Source organism: Bos taurus, chromosome 11, assembly GCF_002263795.3.
Source record: "Bos taurus isolate L1 Dominette 01449 registration number 42190680 breed Hereford chromosome 11, ARS-UCD2.0, whole genome shotgun sequence".
NCBI classification, from domain to species: Eukaryota; Metazoa; Chordata; class Mammalia; order Artiodactyla; family Bovidae; genus Bos; species Bos taurus.
The window spans coordinates 80,819,558-80,841,053 of NC_037338.1; the positions used below are offsets into that span (position 1 = coordinate 80,819,558).

General features: G+C 35.1%; 1 protein-coding gene across 5 annotated transcripts in view; it reads right to left on the reverse strand.

Annotated features, from left to right (window-relative positions):
* Positions 1–1,208: 1,208 nt before the first annotated feature.
* Positions 1,209–21,496, reverse strand: part of GEN1 (GEN1 Holliday junction 5' flap endonuclease) — a 30,767-nt gene continuing 10,479 nt past the window's right edge. For 3 of the 5 annotated variants that reach the window (XM_024999255.2, XM_059891571.1, XM_024999254.2), the window contains exons 4-14: positions 20,666–20,842; positions 19,020–19,130; positions 16,756–16,829; positions 15,118–15,209; positions 13,489–13,639; positions 12,718–12,754; positions 12,547–12,627; positions 11,493–11,623; positions 9,436–9,497; positions 5,781–5,921; positions 1,209–5,203 (exon numbers count right to left, since the gene is read on the reverse strand). In XM_024999255.2, coding sequence (XP_024855023.1) covers positions 3,888–5,203; positions 5,781–5,921; positions 9,436–9,497; positions 11,493–11,623; positions 12,547–12,627; positions 12,718–12,754; positions 13,489–13,639; positions 15,118–15,209; positions 16,756–16,829; positions 19,020–19,130; positions 20,666–20,842 — 2,373 coding nt within the window. In that variant the 3' untranslated portion in view covers positions 1,209–3,887. Of the gene's footprint in view, positions 5,204–5,780; positions 5,922–9,422; positions 9,498–11,492; positions 11,624–12,546; positions 12,628–12,717; positions 12,755–13,488; positions 13,640–15,117; positions 15,210–16,755; positions 16,830–19,019; positions 19,131–20,665; positions 20,843–21,496 lie in introns of those variants that run through there. The other 2 variants (NM_001205450.1, XM_059891572.1) reach the window with 2 other exon arrangements.

Consider the following 21,496-nt stretch of genomic DNA (forward strand, 5'->3'; position numbering starts at 1 on the left):
TGAACCAGCAATCTCATTCTTATTTATCTGAAGTGAAAATATATGTCCACCTAAAGACCTCTTTCTGAATATTCATGGCCACACTATCCATAATAGCCAAAATGTGAAAACTCTATTTTCCACCAACTGATGACATAATAAATTATGATGTATTAATATTACGTCATTCAAAAAATGACATGGCATCTGGTCCCATCATTTCATGGCAAATAGATGGGGAAACAGTGGAAACAGTGAGAGACTATTTTCTTGGGCTCCAAAAACACTGCAGATGGTGACTACAGCCACAAAATTAAGACACTTGCTTCTTGGAGCAAAACCAATACAATATTGTAAAGTTAAATAAAATAAAATTTTAAAAATAAATAAATAAAAAAGAAAAGCTATGATAAACTTAAACAGTGTATTAAAAAGCAGAGACATTACTTTGCCAACAAAGGGCCACACAGTTAAAGCTATGGTTTTTCTAGTAGTCATGTATGATGTGAAAGTTGGACTGTGAAGAAGACTGAGCACTGAAGAATTGACGCTTTTGAACTGTGGTGCTGGAGAAGACTCTTCAGGGTCACTTGAACAGCAAGGAGATCCAACCAGTCAATCCTAAAGGAAATCAACCCTGAATATTCACTGAAAGGACTGATGCTGAAGCTGAAACTCCAATACTTTGGCCATCTGATGTGAAGAGCCGACTCATTTGAAAAGACCCTGATGCTGGGAAAGACTGAAGGCAGGAGGAAAAGCGGACGACAAAGGACAAGTTGGTTGGATGGCATCCCCGACTTGACAGACACGAGTTTGGGCAAACTCTGTGAGTTGTTGATGGACAGGGAAGCCTGACGTGCTGTAGTCCATGGGGTCACAAAAAGCTGGACACAACTAAATGACTGAACTGAATACTCTAAAATTAAATTATGTCATACTACTCTACACCACAAGATATTAATATATACAACACATATAAGTCTTAAAAATGTACTAAGTAGAAAGTGAAAGACTATATATTGTATGGTCCTGCTTATAGAAATTCTAGAAAAAGCAAACCATAGTGAGAAAAGCGTTATCAGTTGTTGCCTGGGATCAAGGCTTGGGAGAGAGGATTAACTGCAAAGAAGATAAAGAAACTTCGGGGTGATGGAAATTTTCCATATTTTGATTGTGGTTTAAGTTACACAAATGGACACAATTACCAAAATTCATCAAACTTACACTTAAAATGAGTGGATTTTATTGTACGTAAATTATACCACAATAAAAAGAAGTTGGTGAAAAAGGAGTCTTTAGGTATATGTCTGAGAACATAAATCTACTGCGCGTGGGGTCAGGTTAGCAGTTCAAATCCAAATTAATTATCCAAATTAATTACTCCAAAGTAGAACTTCATCCTCATCCCCTTCAAAGCATAGTACTGGGGTTTTGTTCAACTCTAAACTTCAGATCTTAGAGCTGTACACGTATCTATGCAGTAATTAATGCCCAATTTATGCCAAAAGCGTAAGTCCTTGAAAATTTAAAAGTTATATTACACATGCATTTAAAACTGAGATTACTATAAATATGTGATACTAGTTCAAAACTGGCTAAACTCTAAAATGTGGTAAGTTTACCAAGGAAATAACACTCTTGGTAGCCACCATACTGTCAATTTTTCTAATGTCAGGCCTTCAAAGTAAATTTATTGTTTTCATATGTAAATTCATGTTATTTATAACTAAACTATTTAAAGGCATATGGGAAATTTTTAAAAGAGGAAACTTACAGCAAAGTCAAATGAGTTTTTGTTATTGCTGCTGTTGTTTAGTCGTTAAGTCATGTCTGACTCTTTGTGACCTGAAGGACTGTAGCTTGCCAGGTTCCCCTGTCCATGGGATTCTCCAGGCAAGAATACTGGAGTGGGTTGTCATTTTTTTCTACAGGGATCTTCCCGAACCAGGGATGAAACCCACTTTCTCCTACGTTTCCTTGCTGGCAGATTCTTTACCATTGAGCCACCTGAGAAGCCCAAGGACGTATTTCTGGACCTTCCATTCTATCTCACTGATCTATATGTTTACCTTTCTGGCATTCAACACAATCATTACTGTAGTTTTATGGTAAGTTTTGAAATCAGAATCAGAAGGGCAAGTACTGCCTTGTCATTTCTGTAGATTATTTTGCCTATTCTGTGTCTTTTAAATTTCCATATATATTTCAGAATTAGTTTATCAGTTTCTATACAGAAATCAGCTGGAACTGGTGGGGATTGCACTGAATCTGCAAATTTGTTTGGGAAGTATTCTCATCTCAATATTAGGTCTCCTGATCCATGAACATGGATGTCTTTTCATTTATTTAGATTATCTTGAATTTATTTCAGTGATATTTTATAGTTCCCAGAGTACATATTTTGTTTCTTTTGTTAAATTTATTCCAAAGTATTTTTTTTGTTGTTGTAAAAAGAATTTTAGTATTATTTATTGCAGGAGTATGGATATACAACTGATGTTTGTATCTTGACCTTGTATCCTGCAACCTGTTGAACTCATTGATCAGTTCTAATGGTTTTTAGTGAATTTCTCAGAATTTCATAAACATGAGGTCTTACCATTGCAAGTAGCAATAGTTTTACTTTTTCCTTTCCAATCTGGTTCCCTTTAGAATTTTTGAGTGGTAGGTAAAGTAATGAATAACTTAATATTTGGAGGTATTGATGTATTATATGTTGTTGTTTAGTCGCTAAGCCGTGTCTGACTCTTGTGACCCCATGCTCCCAGAGTAGCCCACCAGGCTCCTCTGTCCATGGAATTTCCTAGGCAAGAATACTGGAGTGGGTTGCCGTTTCCTTGGGCTTCCCTGATAGCTCAGTTGGTAAAGAATCCGCCTGCAATGCAGGAAACCCTGGTTTGATTCCTGGGATGGGAAGATCCATTGAAAGGATAGGCTACCTACTCCGGTATTCTTGGGCTTCCCTTGTGGCTCAGCTGGTAAAGAATCCGCCTGCAATGCAGGGGACCTGGGTTCGATCCCATTTCCTTCTCCAGGAGGATCTTCCTGACCCAGAAATCAAATTCGTGTTTCCTGCATTACAGGAGGATTCTTCAGCCCTGAGCCACCTAGGAAGCCACAGATTCTTTTTTTTTTTTTTTTTACAAAAAGGGAAAGAAAAAAAAGCTATAAAAAAGAAATCTGATTCTCATACCACTAGTAATTAGTTGCATGATCCCGAGCAAGTTTCTAATCCTCTTCTGGTTATACATTCTATGTTTCAAATCTTTGTCCATTTGGCATACCTGTGAACCTCTGGGGATATGTAAGAAGTAGCTTTCCAAATTTAATCAACTACTACAACCATGAGTTTCACTACATATACAATTTTGTGAATTTTATTTCACAAAAGAGAATGAGATTACTGAAACTGGAAGAGCAGTTGAAAGTATCTTCACATTGAAAGTAAATGTAACTCCCAGAAAGGTACAACAGAAGACATGAGAATGCAGGCAATTATAAAGAGTTATCCTCTGGGGAACAAGTTGTAATATCCAAAAATGCTTTAGAGGCTTGTGGAAGAAATGAGTAAAACTGAACAAATGGGCACAGCATTTACTCTGTCTAGTGCTATGCTAACATTTCAAGGATATAACTAAAGCATAATCAATAAAGATATTTTTTAAAATGGAAAAAGTCTGTTATAAAAATATACATTATCTGGAGTTTTCACTACAGAGGATAATGCTTTAAAACCAAAGTTTTAGGGAACATTTTAATTACAGTTTTGATTAAAATGGCAAGGGTCTCATAATACATAGAACTACATAAAATTTTTCTACTACACATTAATCAGATACCTTCCTTCTGCTTCTGCTAATGCCATCAGTACTAGAATACTAAGTTATACCTGAATACTTTAAATTTCAAGTGTTTTGGAACCTTAGTTTTAATCTCTGACTTAAAGGAAGAGGACTATCCAAACAGGTACCAGAGTCATCTTTATCCTTATGGTTACGTAGAAAACTCGGAGGCTCTTTTGCTGCATCTGGGAGACAGGCTTCTTCATTTCTAGCTGTTTTATAAACCTGGACACACTGCTCAATTTCTTTAATATATGCCTTAGGGTTACTCAATTTGTTGGGATCATTTTTCTTGAACTGGGTTGGGCTATGCTTCTGAGAACTCTGCTTCATTTTTTGAGTTGTGGATTTAGCTTTCCCAAACTTTGGGACACTCTCTTCATCAGAGGAAAGTCTGTCAAGGCACACACTCTTCTTCCTTACAGTTTTCCGAGCAATTTGAATGCCAGCTTTTCTACTACGATCTAAAGTAGCATTTGGTGGCCCAGTTCTAACATTGGAGGTTTTCGTTCCTGGGTCATTGACAGACAAGGGTACAGATGTATTTGATTTATCATTTTCTTGAAATAGCTGGTCTCCTTTTAGAACTTTACAGCTTCTAGGCTCATTTTGCAAATGAATTCCTAGATCCTTGGAAAGATGTGGTGGACAATGAGAAGTACTATTAGCAACACACTGTTCTTTTACAGTAAGTAAGGACAAAGTTTTTAGGCCAACATCTGGTTCTACAGTATTCTGAGGATATGATTTTATAAGTACTCGTTCCTTTAAGGGTAAATCCTGAAGATGTAAATCACTAATGCCAGAAAGTAGGTGCTCCTCAGGATTAGTCTTCTGAAGATCCCAACAGGACAGTTTATTAACACTGGTGGTGTGTCGTTCTGCTTCACAACACAACTGCTCTGGATTATTTTTAAAACTGTCAGGAATAGCTGTTTCAAGTTCCGATTTTAAACCATGAGTAAATGTGTTCCTGGAGATGGCCGGAGATTTACTAAAAGAAGTACCTTCCCAGTCGATGGTGCTCAAGTGCAGATCAGCAACTGCGGATATATTATGGGATGAGGTACTAGGTTGACTAGATTCTGCAATTAGAGACTTACTGATATCTTTAATTTGCTGCATAGCCAAAGACCTTGGAGAAGATATTAACTGTTCCTGTGCAGTCAAACAGGCAGCATCTTCAGCTAAAAGCAAGACATTCAATGATGTGGAAATAGATTCCTCGGGTGATGCAGAACAAGGGGAAATTTCCAAGCTTAACTTGGAATTCTGATCAGGAAAGATTTCCCATGTGGGTTTTAAAGTCATATGTGACTGAACTTTCATCATCTCATCTGATTCTAGCAAACTGTTTCCTTTAGACTTAATTTTCATGCCTGAAAAGAAACAAATACATAATACAATTAAAATCTATTTTAAATCTATTTTATTTTCTTTAATGTGGGTAAATAAAAAAGAGTTCAGATCAGAAATCTATATGATCAATTTTTTCCTCTTTTGTCTCAATGCATTCCTGAAAACTGTTTTATAAATTATATAAACTAGTGTTTATAAACTAATTATAACAAAAATAATTATTAATAAAATATTATAAAATATTTTCTTTCAGAAATACTGTTATTACTGTCATGTTATAAAATAATGTTAGAATTTCTTCACTGAGTTCTGGGAAATAAAATGTATTTATAATCCTAAATATGTTATACATACTAATTGGTCAATAAATGGTTAGTATAATTACTATTATTAACACTCAGTTAAGTTACCAGACTCAGAGCAGAATGTTTTTTTCCAGGTTTTCATATTTTAAAACAAAGTATGTCAAGACAAAGGAGCAAGAGTATAATCCTTACTCTTGATTTTACAGAATCAGCAAAATTTGGACACGGTAGATTCAAATAAGACAGTTCATTTATGTGTGCAGCATAAATAGTTATCAAATGGGATACTTACTTTTTTGTTTCGTCCCTTTATTTTCTGACTTTTGTTTTTGGTAAATAGCAACAATCTCAGGATAAGCTGCTTCAAACAATGACTCTTCTTCTATTGTTTGTACAGCCAATTCTCCATGTTTATCTTCTATAGTATAATGTTCTAACGGATTAAAAATACAATAAAACAACCTTACTAACAGATCTGAAATACTCCGTTTTCCCAGGTAACGCATTTTACGAGGTCAACTAGGTTATCACAAATGGATAACTCATGTAAATCTTACAACATCTCTATTCTAATAATCTGTTGATACAGAAGTGATCTTTTTCCACCTGGCAAGAGCTGGAATGAAGTTCCATTTAAATTAAAACTTTAAATTTCTCTTGTTTTAAAGATGGTAGGAACAGCTTAGAGAAAGGTTCAGTTCAGTTCAGTTCAGTCGCTTAGTCGTGTCCGACTCTTTGCGACCCCACGAATTGCAGCACACCAGGCCTCCCTGTCTGTCACCAACTCCCAGAGTTCACTCAAACTCACGTCCATCGAGTCAGTAATGCCATCCAGCCATCTCATCCTGTCGTCCCCTTCTCCTCCTGCCTCCAATCCTTCCCAGCATCAGAGTCTTTTCCAATGAGTCAACTCTTCTCATGAGATGGTCAAAGTACTGGAATTTCAGCTTTAGCATCAGCCCTTCCAAAGAACACCCAGGGCTGATCTCCTTCAGAATGGACTGGTTGGATCTTCTTGCAGTCCAAGGGACTCTCAAGAGTCTTCTTCAGCACCACAGCTCAAAAGCATCAATTCTTCGGTACTCAGCTTTCTTTACAGTCCAATTCTCACATCCATACATGACCACTGGAAAAACCATACCCTTGACTAGACAGACCTTTGCTGGCAAAGTAATGTCTCTGCTTTTCAATATGCCATCTAGGTTGGTCATAACTTTTCTTCCAAGGAGTAAGCGTCTTTTAATTTCATGGCTGCACTCACCATCTGCAGTGATTTTGGAGCCCCCAAAAATAAAGTCTGACACTGTTTCCACTGTTTCCCCATCTATTTCCCATGAAGTGATGGGACCAGATGTCATAATCTTCATTTTCTGAATGTTGAGTTTTAAGCCAACTTTTTCACTTTCCTCTTTCACCTTCATCAAGAGGCTTTTTAGTTCCTCTTCACTTTCTGCCATAAGGGTGGTGTCATCTGCATATCTGAGATTATTGATATTTCTCCCGGCAATCTTGATTCCAGCTCGTGCTTCTTCCACTCCAGCGTTTCTTATGATGTACTCTGCATATAAGTTAAATAAGCAGGGTGACAATATACAGCCTTGACGTACTCCTTTTCCTATTTGGAACCAGTCTGTTGTTCCATGTCCAGTTCTAACTGTTGCTTCCTGACCTGCATACAGATTTCTCAAGAGGCAGGTCAGGTGGTCTGGTATTCCCATCTCTTGAAGAATTTTCCACAGTTTATTGTGATCCACACAGTCAAAGGCTTTGGCATAGTCAATAAAGCAGAAATAGATGTTTTTCTGGAACTCTCTTGCTTTTTCTATGATCCAGCAGATGTTGGCAATTTGGTCTCTGGTTCCTCTGCCTTTTCTAAAACTAGCTTGAACATCTGGAAGTTCATGGTTCACGTATTGCTGAAGCCTGGCTTGGAGAATTTTGAGCATTACTTTACTAGAATGTGAGATGAGTGCAATTGTGTGGTAGTTTGAGCATTTTTTGGCATTGCCTTTCTTTGGGATTGGAATGAAAACTGACCTTTTCCAATCCTGTGGCCACTGCTGAGTTTTCCAAATTTGCTGGCATATTGAGTGCAGCACTTTCACAGCGTCATCTTTCAGGATTTGAAATAGCTCCACTGGAATTCCATCACCTCCACTAGCTTTGTTCGTAGTGATGCTTTCTAAGGCCCACTTGACTTCACATTCCAGGATATCTGGCTCTAGGTGAGTGATCACACCATCATGATTATCTGGGTCGTGAAGATCTTTTTTGTACAGTTCTTCTGTGTATTCTTGCCACTTCTTCTTAATATCTTCTGCTTCTGTTAGGTCCATACTATGTCTGTCCTTTATCGAGCCCATCTTTGCATGAAATGTTCCCTTGGTATCTCTAATTTTCTTGAAGAGATCTCTAGTCTTTCCCATTCTGTTGTTTTCCTCTATTTCTTTGCATTGATCACTGAGGAAGGCTTTCTTATCTCTTCTTGCTATCGTTTGGAACTCTGCATTCAGATGCTTATATCTTTCCTTTTCTCCTTTGCTTTTCGCTTCTCTTCTTTTCACAGCTATTTATAAGGCCTCCCCAGACAGCCATTTTGTTTTTTTGCATTTCTTTTCATGGGGACGGTCTTGATCCCTGTCTCCTGTACAATGTCATGAACCTCAGTCCATAGTTCATCAGGCACTCTATCAGATCTAGTCCCTTAAATGTAAAGGTTAGTCAGTTTTAATTCAGTATCATAAGTGTAAAATTCCAGATAAAGAATGAAAACAGACAATTTCTAAAACTTTAACATTGGCTTTCTTTAGCAGTAGCTTCTGAAAAGAACAGAATTGAAAGGTCATCAAAACTATTACCATTTTCCAGATTGAGTTTCAAAGATTATCAGTCTCTCAAGGAAATACCCAGGCTTACTTGGACTCACAAGAATAATAATAACTCAAGTCAATAAACAAAAATGAGAATGCTAATGTGTACATTTACAATGAGATACATAAACAGTACACTAGATTCTTATGTTTATCCTATATGAGGGCAAAACTACATAAGAAGCCAAACTATCAAGAAATGTAAGTTAATGTGTCCGAAGTAGAAACAATGGAAACAAGGGAACTTAAGAGTATTTCTTAAAGCAACCTGGGGTACATTTTCTCCTTAAGGGATTAACTCCAACAAGGATAAGTGAAAGTGGGCACCTAACCCTGAGTTCTAGATAGAAGAGATGCATGGCCAAACTGGGTTAATGGCATTGTCTTTGCTGAAAATACACTGTAGTAGGTGAAACTGTTTCTACACGGTTTTCAAAATTCTTTAGCTACTTTTTTATTATTCCCTTGAACAGCTTATGTAATTCTTTATCGTTCATCAACTAGAACTTATTGACAAATCTATTCTCTCACTCAGTCACATGTAGTCATACAATCCAATTTCAAAGCCAAACAGAAATGAATTTGGGATTATTTTCCATTTTAAGTGCTCAGTTCTTCCCCTGCCTTCAGTTTTGGAGCTAATTCAGAGCTCACTGTATTTCTGTCTACAGAAAATATAGAGTCACTTGACACTATAAATTCCCATGAAAACTAAATACAATAAAGAAAGAAAAGGAAGGAAAGGAAGAAAGGAAAAAAGGAAAGGAAGCACCACAGGTGCTATCAGCAACCTTCGTTTCTTGAGAACTGACTATACAGTGAAATCCAATGACCAGACTATTTGTAGTAGTATTTTCTTTAGAAATAGACATCAAAACCATTTCCATATTGTTTTTGTAAACATTAACTACAAAAGGAATATCAATTTAAGACATTTAAAATTTATTATGAGTTACATATAGCACAGGTACACTGGTGTATGTGATTCATTTCTTTTTTATATACACGTTTTACATATGATATCTGCTAAACATACATGACTAAATGTTATAAATTTTGCTTACAGTATGTACATACCAGGCTTTTCCCATTCTATTTCAAAACAATGAACTCCATTTCTGATTCGGTTTTTAACGATTCTGAAAAAAAAAAAAAAACCACACATCTAATGGGGTCTAATTGCACGAGTTATTTGGAAATCTTCAATTTGTTGACTGAATAACTCAATGCCCACTAATTTTTATTGTTTTAATAATATTCTAAAGATTCTGTGGGGAACTACTGAGTAGTTATTTCTGATTTGCTTATTTAAAAGATAGTGTTTATAATTGTTAGATCTTATCAGATTTTCCTGTCATTATTATTCAGTGTTCCTCTTTTACATATTAACAATTTTTGTTTTAAAGTCTATTTTGCTTCTATTAACTTTGCTACATCACTTTGGTAAATTTTTGCCTTGGTAAATCTTTTTTTTTTTTTTTTAATTTTATTTTTAAACTTTACATAATTGTATTAGTTTTGCCAAATATCAAAATGAATCCGCCACAGGTATACATGTGTTCCCCATCCTGAACCCTCCTCCCTCCTCCCTCCCCATACCATCCCTCTGGGTCGTCCCAGTGCACTAGCCCCAAGCATCCAGTATCGTGCATCGAACCTGGACTGGCAACTCGTTTCTTACATGATATTTTACATGTTTCAATGTCATTCTCCCAAATCTTTTAAAACTGTTTTATTTTCAAACTTAATATAGTTTTATTCTGCACGTGCCCTATAAAGCAGAATATTGCTAAATTTTGTTTACTCATCTAATATAATGTCATAATATATGAGTTTAATCCACTTACATTCATTATGATTACTGACATAGTTGGATTTATTCATACATCTTATTTGCGGTTCTGGTTACTAAGCTCATCTTTGTTATTTTACCTTTCCACCTTCCTATAATTCTTTTGGTTGGAGTTGTACATTCCTATTTTATGTACTGGTTTTAAAGATAGAAGTGGTATTTCTCATGTTTTAGTGATTATCCTTAACTATTTACATGCATACTTTGGGAGTGTCAGTTTATTATAATTTTCATATACTATCAAGCATTATAAAGATATGTATATACATATTTTTTCCATTCAATTTATTAAATTAGCTAAATATATTTTTTCAATTTCTATAGCTGACCACTGTTTGTTATTATCCTCAATTTCCCCCAAGTTCATTTTCCTTCTTGCTGAAGTCAACTTTTAGCAGTGCTTTTAACGAGGGTCTGTGAGTGGCAAACTTTTAATCTTCATATGTCTGCAAGTGTCTTGCCAGCCAGTGAATAATTTTAATGATGTCTTGGTTGCCAATTATTTTTAGTCAAAGCTTTGAAATATTACTCCATTATTCTGACGTCTACTATTGTCATCAAAGATGTATGCTAATGGATTGTGACTCCTTTGGAACTTATCTTTTTTAATACTTTCCCAAAACTTTTTATTTTGAAAATTTTCAAACATTAAGAAAAGTTTCAATAGTAAAATGAATAATCATATACCCTTCACTGAGAGTCACCAATTCTCAATTTCAGCCCTTCCACTTACATTTCTGTTCCCTTTCTGGTCCACTGACACTGAGATAATTACCTAGTTAAGCCTAGCTACAACTTTTTATAGGGGCCTCCCAGGTGGCAATAGTGGTAAAGAACCCACCTGCCACTGCAGGTTAGACATAAAAGACACAGGTCCCTGGGTCGGGAAGACCCCATGGAGGAGGGCACAGTAACCTATTCCAGTATTCTTGCCCGAAGAATCCCATGGACAGAGGAGCCTGGCGGGCTAAAGTCCGTAGGATCACACAGAGTCAGAGACAACTGAAGCAACTTAGCACAGCACAACTTTTTATATTTCTTTAACAGTCTATTATTACTACATGCTTGAGGCTGAAAAGTATCAAAGCGTTAACTTACTATGTTATCTTGACACTAACCCCTGAACAAGCTTTTAATATTCCAGCAGACCTTTCCTCCATTCTTCTAAAACAAAGAGATATATTGATATATCCTACTATTAAAGACATTAAGAAGAATACTTTAGATCATAAGATGTTCCAATGAAAACATAGGGCGTTGTCCATACAATTCTTTATATTACCGAATCGGCTGCAGTTGATTAGAGTTCCTTCGACCGAGCTTCCTTTCTGTCATGTCATAGTGGGTCAACAGTGTCAACAATTTCTCACATGCATAGTGATTGGGCCACTCCATTTTTTCAAGAGTAAATCTCTGTAAATGTAATAAAAAATATAATAAGACTTCACTATCTCTTGGTGAACAAATAGCACTCTCAGGTGATCTTATCTTTTCCATAAGAGATAACTAATATTAAAGTTGTGTCAACAAGAAGATTCCCATAAGCAGTGAGCCTCCTAAGGAGGCAATATTGCACAATGATTTCACTGTGAGGGTTCTGGGTCTGAATGCCAGCATATTTCCTAGATGTTGGGTAAATTACTTAACGTCTTTCAGCCTCATGTTTTCTCTCTGTAAAATACAATCCAGCACACGGATTATGAAGTTAGGGAAGATTACACGCAATGTGTTAAATATGATATCAAATTTTAAATGTTCAATAAATGTTGGTTGCCATTATTATTACTGTGGTTGGTAGAGCTAAGCAATAAGCAGTTACAGTTTATCGAGTGACTGTTTTTCTACTTACTGTACTAAGGGTTAATACAAATAGTCTCATCAAATCCTCAAAGTGACTTCACAAGATAGGTAATCTTGTTTCTAATTTTGAGGAAAACACATATCCAGGGTTACATGGTAAGTGACAGACTGTCCGAATTTAAATTTAGGTCAATGTGCTTATAAACTGTACTGTTTTCCGTAACAATATGCTTGACCTTTACATTCTCCAGTTATTAGCATCTCTCCCTCAACACAGTCCTGAATACAACATATCTACACAAGGCCTTTAAGGTGTCTTGTAAAGAACAGCATAACTGTGATTTGTCTTACAGTTTGCAATATATAGCTACTGTGTGACAAAGGAATGAAAAGTAGATATAAATGCCTGCAAAATATACATGCATTCAATAGCTATCTACTTCAAACCTCCTCCCAGAGCAATCAAAGTGATTACCTCTTCTTATCTTTCTAGTATCCAACTTTACACTGTAAAGTAAGAGTTTATTTTCAAATACCTGAAACAATAATAAATCAGGTCTTTGGTACCTGACTGCCTTCACCAATTTATCCTTGTTCAGAAGGAATTCTTGAGCAACCTAGCAAGAGAAGAGAAAGTAAGCATGGAACATTCAAACTTTTATAAAAACCTTCTGAGATAAACACATAGTTGAATTATTACTCATTACCTCATGGAATGGGAATCCCTCACAACTGCAAGCTTTTCTGAAAATAAGTTATATACAGGTTATTAATATAATCAGGCAATTTTAGATAGACTTTAAAATCATGTATGGATGTGAAAGTTTGACTATAAAGAAAGCTGAGTGCTGAAAAATTGATGCTTTTGAACTGTGGTGTTGTAGAAGACTCTTGAGAATCCCTTGGACTGCAAGGAGATCCAACCAGTCCATCCTAAAGGAAATCAGTCCTGGGTGTTCATTGGAAGGACTGATGTTGAAGCTGAAACTCCAATACTTTGGCCACCTGATGCAAAGAGCTGACTCATTTGAAAAGACCCTGATGCTGGGAAAGACTGAGAGCAGGAGGAGAAGGGGACGACAGAGGATGAGATGGCTGGATGGCATCACCGACTCAATGGACATGGGCTTGGGTGGACTCTGGGAGTTGGTGATGGACAGGGAGGTCTGGCATGCTGAGGTTCATGGGGTTGCAAAGAGTCGGACACAACTGAGCGACTGAACTGAACTGAAAATTATCACCTCTAATCTCCTTTTCTGAAAAGTGTCCTTGCATAGTATACCAGTTATCAACCTTCTCACTGAAATATTATTAAATTACTATCTTATAAGATGGCCAAACTTTTGAACAGAATCAAGAAAGGGATTTTGTGAAACATTAATCTACACACGAGGGGAAGTTATGTGGAAATAATTCAACCAAAGGTATATAAATAGGTCACACAGCAGAAAACACTGAGTACAAAAATATAACCTTACTTCTTAATATTGTTTTCTACAGCATTCAGTTGCCTCTCATGTTCTGTACGGTGCCATTCACAAGGACAACGGTATTCATAATCATGTGGTTCACAGTATCGATCAGTTTGACATAATTTGCATCCATTACGTTCATGATCCTTAGATGAACCTTTACGGAGACACAAAAAGTATAATTTTCACTGCCTTTTAGAATTATCTTCTATATACATTTTTTCTTTGCCTTACCTAAATTTTCAAAAACAAACACTGCCTAGCATAACACCTAGCATATAGAAGGGTTTCAATACATTTTAATAGAGTAATCAACACAATAGTAATTCTTAGGATAAACTGAGTCCTTAGCTGTTACCATCACTGACACTATTTTTTTGTAAATTACTCTTCTATCTGAAAGTGTTAATTTGTAATATGAAACTGTACATTTGGAGTAATGAATAGAAGACGGTGCAGTGCGTGGTAGTTACACACAAGAAGGATACTGTTGGTAAAAAATTATTTAGTCAATAGAATAATTCTTGGAATTTTAAAAAATAGGAATATGAAAGGAATACAGCAGTTATTACCTCTGCTAGTGGCTAGCTCTCAGTTATCTATATAGCTGTTTTTAAACTAAGCTTGGAACATAAACAAATTCTGGTTGTGGCCTGGATGTTGGGCCCTAGTGGCCATTAAAAGGAAAGCATGACTACCTTCAGCACTGTCTTGAGAATATATGAGAGCTTATATAAGTGATATGACCTAAAACCATCATTCATAAGGCATCAAAAAAAAACAAACAGCCTGTAGAATGGCATCTTATCTATAAACACATTTATTTCTTCCATGCTATCATCTATAATTCTTAAATACCAATGAAAATATATTAAGAAAAATAGATAGAGCAGAATTTCTTTTAAAAGATGAGCTAACATGATCTTCTAATCTCTCCTGAGAGCAAAAGGCTTTTTTGACCCAGTATATGTCAGAAACACCTTTTTTTTTTTTTTTTTTAAGATAATTCTTACATTGCAAAGAGAGAGATGGGTTTTTTTATCTATTTATTAGTTCCCTGATCAGGGATTGAACCCGGGCCTTTGGCAGTGAAACCGCGGAGTATTAGCAACTGGACTGCCAGGGAATTTCCAGGGAGATCATTTTTTTTCAATCAAGACTAATGAAGAGAATCCAGGCTATTTTCAGTAACAGTGAACAGGTATTAGAAATTAATGTTAAGTCACTATCTTCACACACAATAAAAATACACCATATAAATATAAACAAATTACTGATATAAAAACAAGGGGTTTCACTTCCATTTTCCCCTAAGATTTATGAGTACAATTTTTTCTTAAAATGGATTTCTACATTGAAAACATAATTTTAACACTGAAATAATTTGATAATGCAGTTTGAAGCTACAGTTATCCTATATCTATCATTGATATGACATTACTTCATTCTGTAAGTATTTACTGAGTGTCTACTGTATCTATGTGACACAACTCCTGACTCTGCGGGTTCCCAATCTGGTAAGGAAGGTAGGTAAGTAAAAAATACCAAAGGAATAGAGATGAAACATAGGTATATACTAAACATAGGTAGCTTGACAGCAGTGTTCTAGAGATATCATTCCTTATGTCCGCTTACCTGGATGGGAACACACAGAGCAATGAGCCAGTTTGTTAACGAGTACTGGTTGTGAATTAGAGTAACAAGATTTTTCACTCCACTGATTAAACCTTCAAAAGAAAATGGTTAAAAAAAAAACAACAAACAAATACTAAGGTCACCAAACTGCCATGTTCTCAAAGGTCAGGCTATTCTGCTCCTTTCCACTTGCCTACTTACTTTCCCTTTGGCAGTAAAGTTGCTGTCCTAGCCTGGGAACATAAAAACATAAAAAAATTTAAAACTCAGGGGAAGGTTAGTCTAAACTAATAAAAATTAGAATGACGGATTATTACAAGAAAATATAATCTCATTATTTTCAACTGTGAAGACAAACATAAAATACTGCCAAAAGTTCGCCTTTGCTGAAACTGTCTCAATAAGAACGATTTATAGTTAGCCAAGAGTCATATTTGTTTGCTTTTCCTTTTTTATTCTTCACAATTCCCAAATCGTTCCTTAACTCATCCCCATGCCAAAGTACACCTTTGCTTTCCTGCTTTGGAAAATAGTAATCGCTGATGTTAATAATGAGTTTATTAAAGTCTTAGATCTATCATTAGCCTTACAGTGGAAAGAGAGGCATCTTAGGAAAGAGCATGAATATCTGAAATCTTACTCATGGTCATTCCAATCTTCATTTCTACCACTTGATGCTTCTTTTCATTTACTCACTATCTCATACCTACTGGAGGCCAAGATTATTTTAACTGTCTCAGTGTCCTGGTTCCTTTCCTTCTATTCATTCTATGCTTTATTATCATCAATATTCATTTTTTATAAAACATTGCCCTCATCAAGGAAATATAATTGATAGATTCGTTTTGAAAGCTCAAAACAAAACAGCACAGTTTGCAAACTTCAGTATATTCTTATCTTAATTTTCCTGAATCCTCAAATGAAGTGAAAGTGTTAGTTGCTCAGTCATGTCCCACTCTTTGCAACCCCATTGACTATAGCCTGCCAGGCTCCTCTGTCCATAGGGTTCTCCAGGCAAGAATACTACAGTGGGTTGCCATTTCCTTCTCCAGGAGAATTTTCCAGACTCAGGGATCAGATCTAGCTCTACTGCATCACAGGTAGATTCTTTACCTTCTGAACTACCAGAGAAGCCTGAATCCTCAAATCATATAGTCTAAATTCATTATAATTTGTGAATACAGAACAAAGGGTAGTGAAGTAAAACTTTTGACCAAGTGTTACTAATTAAATATTTGCAACATGTCAGACATTTCATTTATAGAAAAATACAGTATTGAAGTATTTATATAAAACAATTTTAAATATAAAATTATATTGGTTTATCTTTACTTGTTGATAAAATAGTCTAAGATAGCTTATGGCAAACATCCATGGTTATAAATAAACAAATGTGACATCTTCCTACTTGTGTTTGTAGTGAGCTAATAATATTGACTATACAAAGCATGGCTTAGGACATGTTCTTTTCAACTTTCTTTGGAAAATGCCAGAATAAATAAGTGATTGTCAATGAAAATATAGATCAGCTTAAAAATACAAAACCCTTTTTTGGAAAGCCCAATACTTATTTTACACACTATTAAATTCAACAAGACTAGAAGACTAATGTCATAAGCAAAAATAATTTTTAGTTACCTTTGAAGTAAACTTTGCCCTTTCAAAATCTTTATCAGTTTTAATGCTTGCTCTTTTCCAACTCCAGGGACTCCCTTTCAGAAAGTGGGAAAAGAAATTCAAATGTTAATCACTAGAGAACAGATTGAAAGATGATGACTGTGCAGCTCAGAGAAGAAGGTAACTCTCCGTGTGCAAGACGCACTGTTAGGTGTAAATGAAAACTGCAGAAGAGAATATGGTGTGGCTTAGATTTGTAGGTTAAATAGCAATTACAGTGTTAACTTATGTAACCAAAAAAGTCAGAAGGTTACATACAAAAGCACTTACAGTTTATTTTAGGAGAGGGAGGAACAGCATTTTAGATGAACAGCATTTCATTTTCTATGTTCATTATTTTGATAATATTTTAACTTAACCTAATGATGCAATATTTATAATCAGGAAAAGGCATGTTCTTTGACTATATGAAACATTTAATATTGAAAGACCGAGACATCCAATAGAACAAAGGAGAATTCCAAGTTAATTCCTGAAATTAGTAACTTAAGAAAATTAAAACAAACATTTAATTTCCAATACTATATATATATACACACACATATACACATACATCTCTCTATATATATAAATAAAAGTATATTCACATGATAATTTCTGGTTTAGATTGAGTCTTCTAGTTCCTATAAAAGTTTATTAATATGTCTTTGTAAGCAATGCCGCTCTTTAGTCAATATGTATCAGGATACACATATCAGAGTTAAAATACTTCCAAACTGGTTAGTAAACAGTCACTGCCCACATATCCTGAGTGCCTGCTGGCAAAGGAGTCTTCACCCTAATGTGAGTTCCCTTCCCAACCCACCTATACTGAGGATTAGGGTTACACATGGCACAACAGAGGGTGCCAGAAGCTCGTTCCATTTCTATGTCTTTAGTAAACCAGTTACTAGATATTTTGCATATGACCCTTCCTGTATTAGCATTTAGTTACATATTAAATTTTTTTCCAAAATTTTTTCAGCAAATTATGTTATTATAGCAGTGTCTTAAAGATCATTAAGTACAATGATATAAATAGATAGCAGTTTTGGTTGCAAAGATATAAAAAATCAAAATAGGCAAGGCTAGTCTATAATATAATAAATACCACTATTTATTAGTGGTTTTTGTGAGTTCAAGTTTGCAAATTTTTTCTTATATTCAACACTGGGTTGTTTCCAGTGAAACTGAAACTGGTTTTTGTGAGTTCAAGTTTGCAAATTTTTTCTTATATTCAACACTGGGTTGTTTCCAGACTTTAGTTATGATACAATTACATATGAAATAGGAATCTTCTATTTCAGAATGAGAACTATAATAATTATTTTTTTGTGTTATTTAACAGCTTTTTTTCCTCCTGTTTTCTTTTCTTGTTAAAAAAATTATTGATTTCTCTATTTAGTCACTGGTGACACAGATTAGAAATCAGAATTAATAATTTTACTATCCTATTTATTTTTTCCCTCTTCTATGGCCTAGTGAAAAAAAATACATGTCATCTCTCTTTAGACTTCTCTTAGGTATACAGTCTATAGTATAATGAAGGATTTAAAAAGGATACAAAGATGATCAGCAGGGACATAATAATGGGACTTTATAAAAATAGTAGGAGCTACAATATAAATCATTTTGTATTTTTAAATATCATATTTATGAATGGGGTTATCATTTTAATTCTTAATTCATCCCTCACTTATTATACCTGTCACTGAGTATGTATTGTTATCTTAAGATATAAAAAGGCTTTCATGAGCAAAGCTCAATGCAGTGCTAAGAGGCATAGATGGATGAATGACTTAGCCCAATAATCATGTTGCCTAGCAACAGTAACAATAACATGGAGCATGTGTACAGTTAAAAAGTTACTATGGAGATTCAAAACCAGAACACAGACAAACAGTGATAGAAACTAATATTGGCATGAGACAAGAAAAGAGTAGCTCCTATTTCTCTAAAAAGACAGTCAAATGTGCATATGAATCTCTTACAGTAATAGAATACTGAGATTCAAGCTGTAGTACCAGTTATGATTCTATTCTCATTTACAACATTCAGTGTCACAGTGAGCGAGCATTTTAATGTCACTTGAAATGTTGATTATTTTAGTTACTGAATAGTTTATTACACCCACATCTAAATTAGGTCCTTAACTATATAATACCATATTATATTCATATTTATGTACCATGTAAGGTACGAGAAAAAGCCACTATGAATACTAAATAAATACAATCTCAGCATACCTTTGGAAGATAATCACAGCCAAGTAGTATTGCCAGCCCAACCAGAGCATCTCTATTCAAACCCAGTTTACTCTTGATGGATGACATTGTGTAACAGTCAACATGTGGGTCCTAGAAGAAAGTACAGATTTAGTTTCATCTTCAGAAAACTAAACAAAATCAACATTGTAAAACATCATCTGTCAAAGCTGCCGTTAAATATTTATTCCTAGAAGTTTAAAATTATCTTGATCACCAGAATCTTCATATAACCTAACATTTTAACATCTGAAAATAAAATCGTTTCAAAAATAGCTTTAAAAAAACAACTATAGTAGTCATTTTTTTCTTCTTGTTTTTTGGTGTCTACAAAAGTAGATTTTCATCTTACATAATGAAACATAAAATGTATTCTATATAAAGTAAACATTCCCTGTAAACACATCATCTGAAGTAACTATGATTGACAGCCACGCATATTCCTCTAAGAAACTCTTTTCTTTAACACATATATACAAATGCTTATTTAAAGTAAAAATAGGCTTATATAAAAATACTATTTTGCAATATTTCTTGCCCACTAATACATTTGGATATCTTAGTTGCTTCAGTCATGTTCGACCCTTTGCAACCCTATGGACTGCAGCCCTCCAGGCTCCTCCCTCCATAAGATTCTCCAGGTAAGAATACTGGAGTGGGTTGCCATGCCTTCCTCCCTCTCTATCTTACTGACCCAGGGATTGAACCCTCATCTCTCATGTCTCCTGCATTGGCAGGTAAGTTCTTTACTACTAGAGCCACCTAGGCCTTAATGACTTCTTACTATTATACTAGATGGACTCCAAGACAGTTTTTCTCAATGGGGACACTGGGAGCATTTTCAGAAAGATAACAGAATTCTCCGGCAAATGGCTTAGTTTTCCTAGCTTCAGTACATCAAATGTCCAGTCTCCCCTGCTCAACCTTGAGCAGTTACAATGAATATGTCCCATGTATAGTACCTGCCTCCATGAAAACCATGGCTGTATTTAGCCATTCCTTATCAATGGACATTTGGGTTGTTTGCCAAGTTTTTGAAAGTATTGACAATGCTGCAACTACTAATAACATCCTTGTATATCTCTCTTTGCATACTTGGAGGTGTTCTGAGGCTTACTAACAGTGAACATTCTGGTTCAAGGCAATACATATCACATGACATTTCATAATACATAATTGAAACTGATTTAGAAGTAAACCATGTGAAACAAATCAAGTTCTTAGAGAAATCCACGTTTAAAAGAGAATGAACCATGCAGTAGTGGTATTTTTAATATGAGTAAGCATTTTATTTAGCAATTGCTGTGTACCAAGCATTATGGTAAAGAATTCCCCCTTGCAATGCAGGAGATGCCGGTCCTATCCCTGGGTTGGGAAGATCTCCTGGAGAAGAAAATGGCAACCGACTCCAGTGTTCTTGCAAGGAGAATCCCATGGACAGAGGAGCCTGGCGGGCTGTAGCCCGTAGGGTTGCAAAGAGTCAGACAAGACTTCGAGATCATGTGCACACACACACAAAAACACAAGCATTATGGTAAGCATTTTATATATTTTAGTTTATCTTCTAATAATCCCCTTAAAAAAATTAGTTTTTAAAACAAATGCTGAAAAAGAGAAAGAAAAAATACCTTGGTGTTCATAGTGAAATTCCTATAAACAGTCTGGGCCCCATAAAGGAAAGCGTCTCCATCATTGGTGAGGCAGCCATCCACATAACCACTGGCGTTGAGGTATGCACACATGGCTTCAGCTTCACCAGCAGCTTGGACCCAGGGAATTCCTAAGCATTCCAGCATATCAAGACACTGAAAAGAAAAAGTAGGTGCAACAAATCTAAGAACATTTGCATTGCTGCTTTTTACGGTGTTTAACTTACTGTTATATTACAAATACTAATAGCTTTTTAGGTGTGTTTTAAATTATGATATTTAAGAAATAATTGGAAATGTGAACACTGAATACTTTACAGCATTAAGGAATGATTGCTGAACTTTTATGTACATTAATAAATACTGTATTGAGTCATGTTTTTATTTTTTAAGAGCCGTATCTTTTAGAGAAAGGTACTGACCTGTTAAGAGAAACAATATTATGTGTGGGATTTGCTTCAAAATATTGTGGAAGTAGGGAAGCGGGTGGGAGTATACGTGAAACAAAATTGCTTGAGTTGATAATTTTTAAAGATTAGTGATGGGTTACTTTTGTATTTATTTAAAATTTTCTGTAATGAAAAGCTAAAAATTTTGATGTCAATTAAAAAATAATCTATATCCAATTAAATATTAATTTAAAATTTATTTTTTTTAAGTAATGAATATTCAATTTTCACTATTCATTGTTATCTCAAGATTTTGGAAATATCTTTAAATTATAATAATTAATCACATTAACATTTACATTTGTAAAACCATAGCAATCCTTTTCACATGATGACCAACCCAATATGAGCTCTTTCAAAG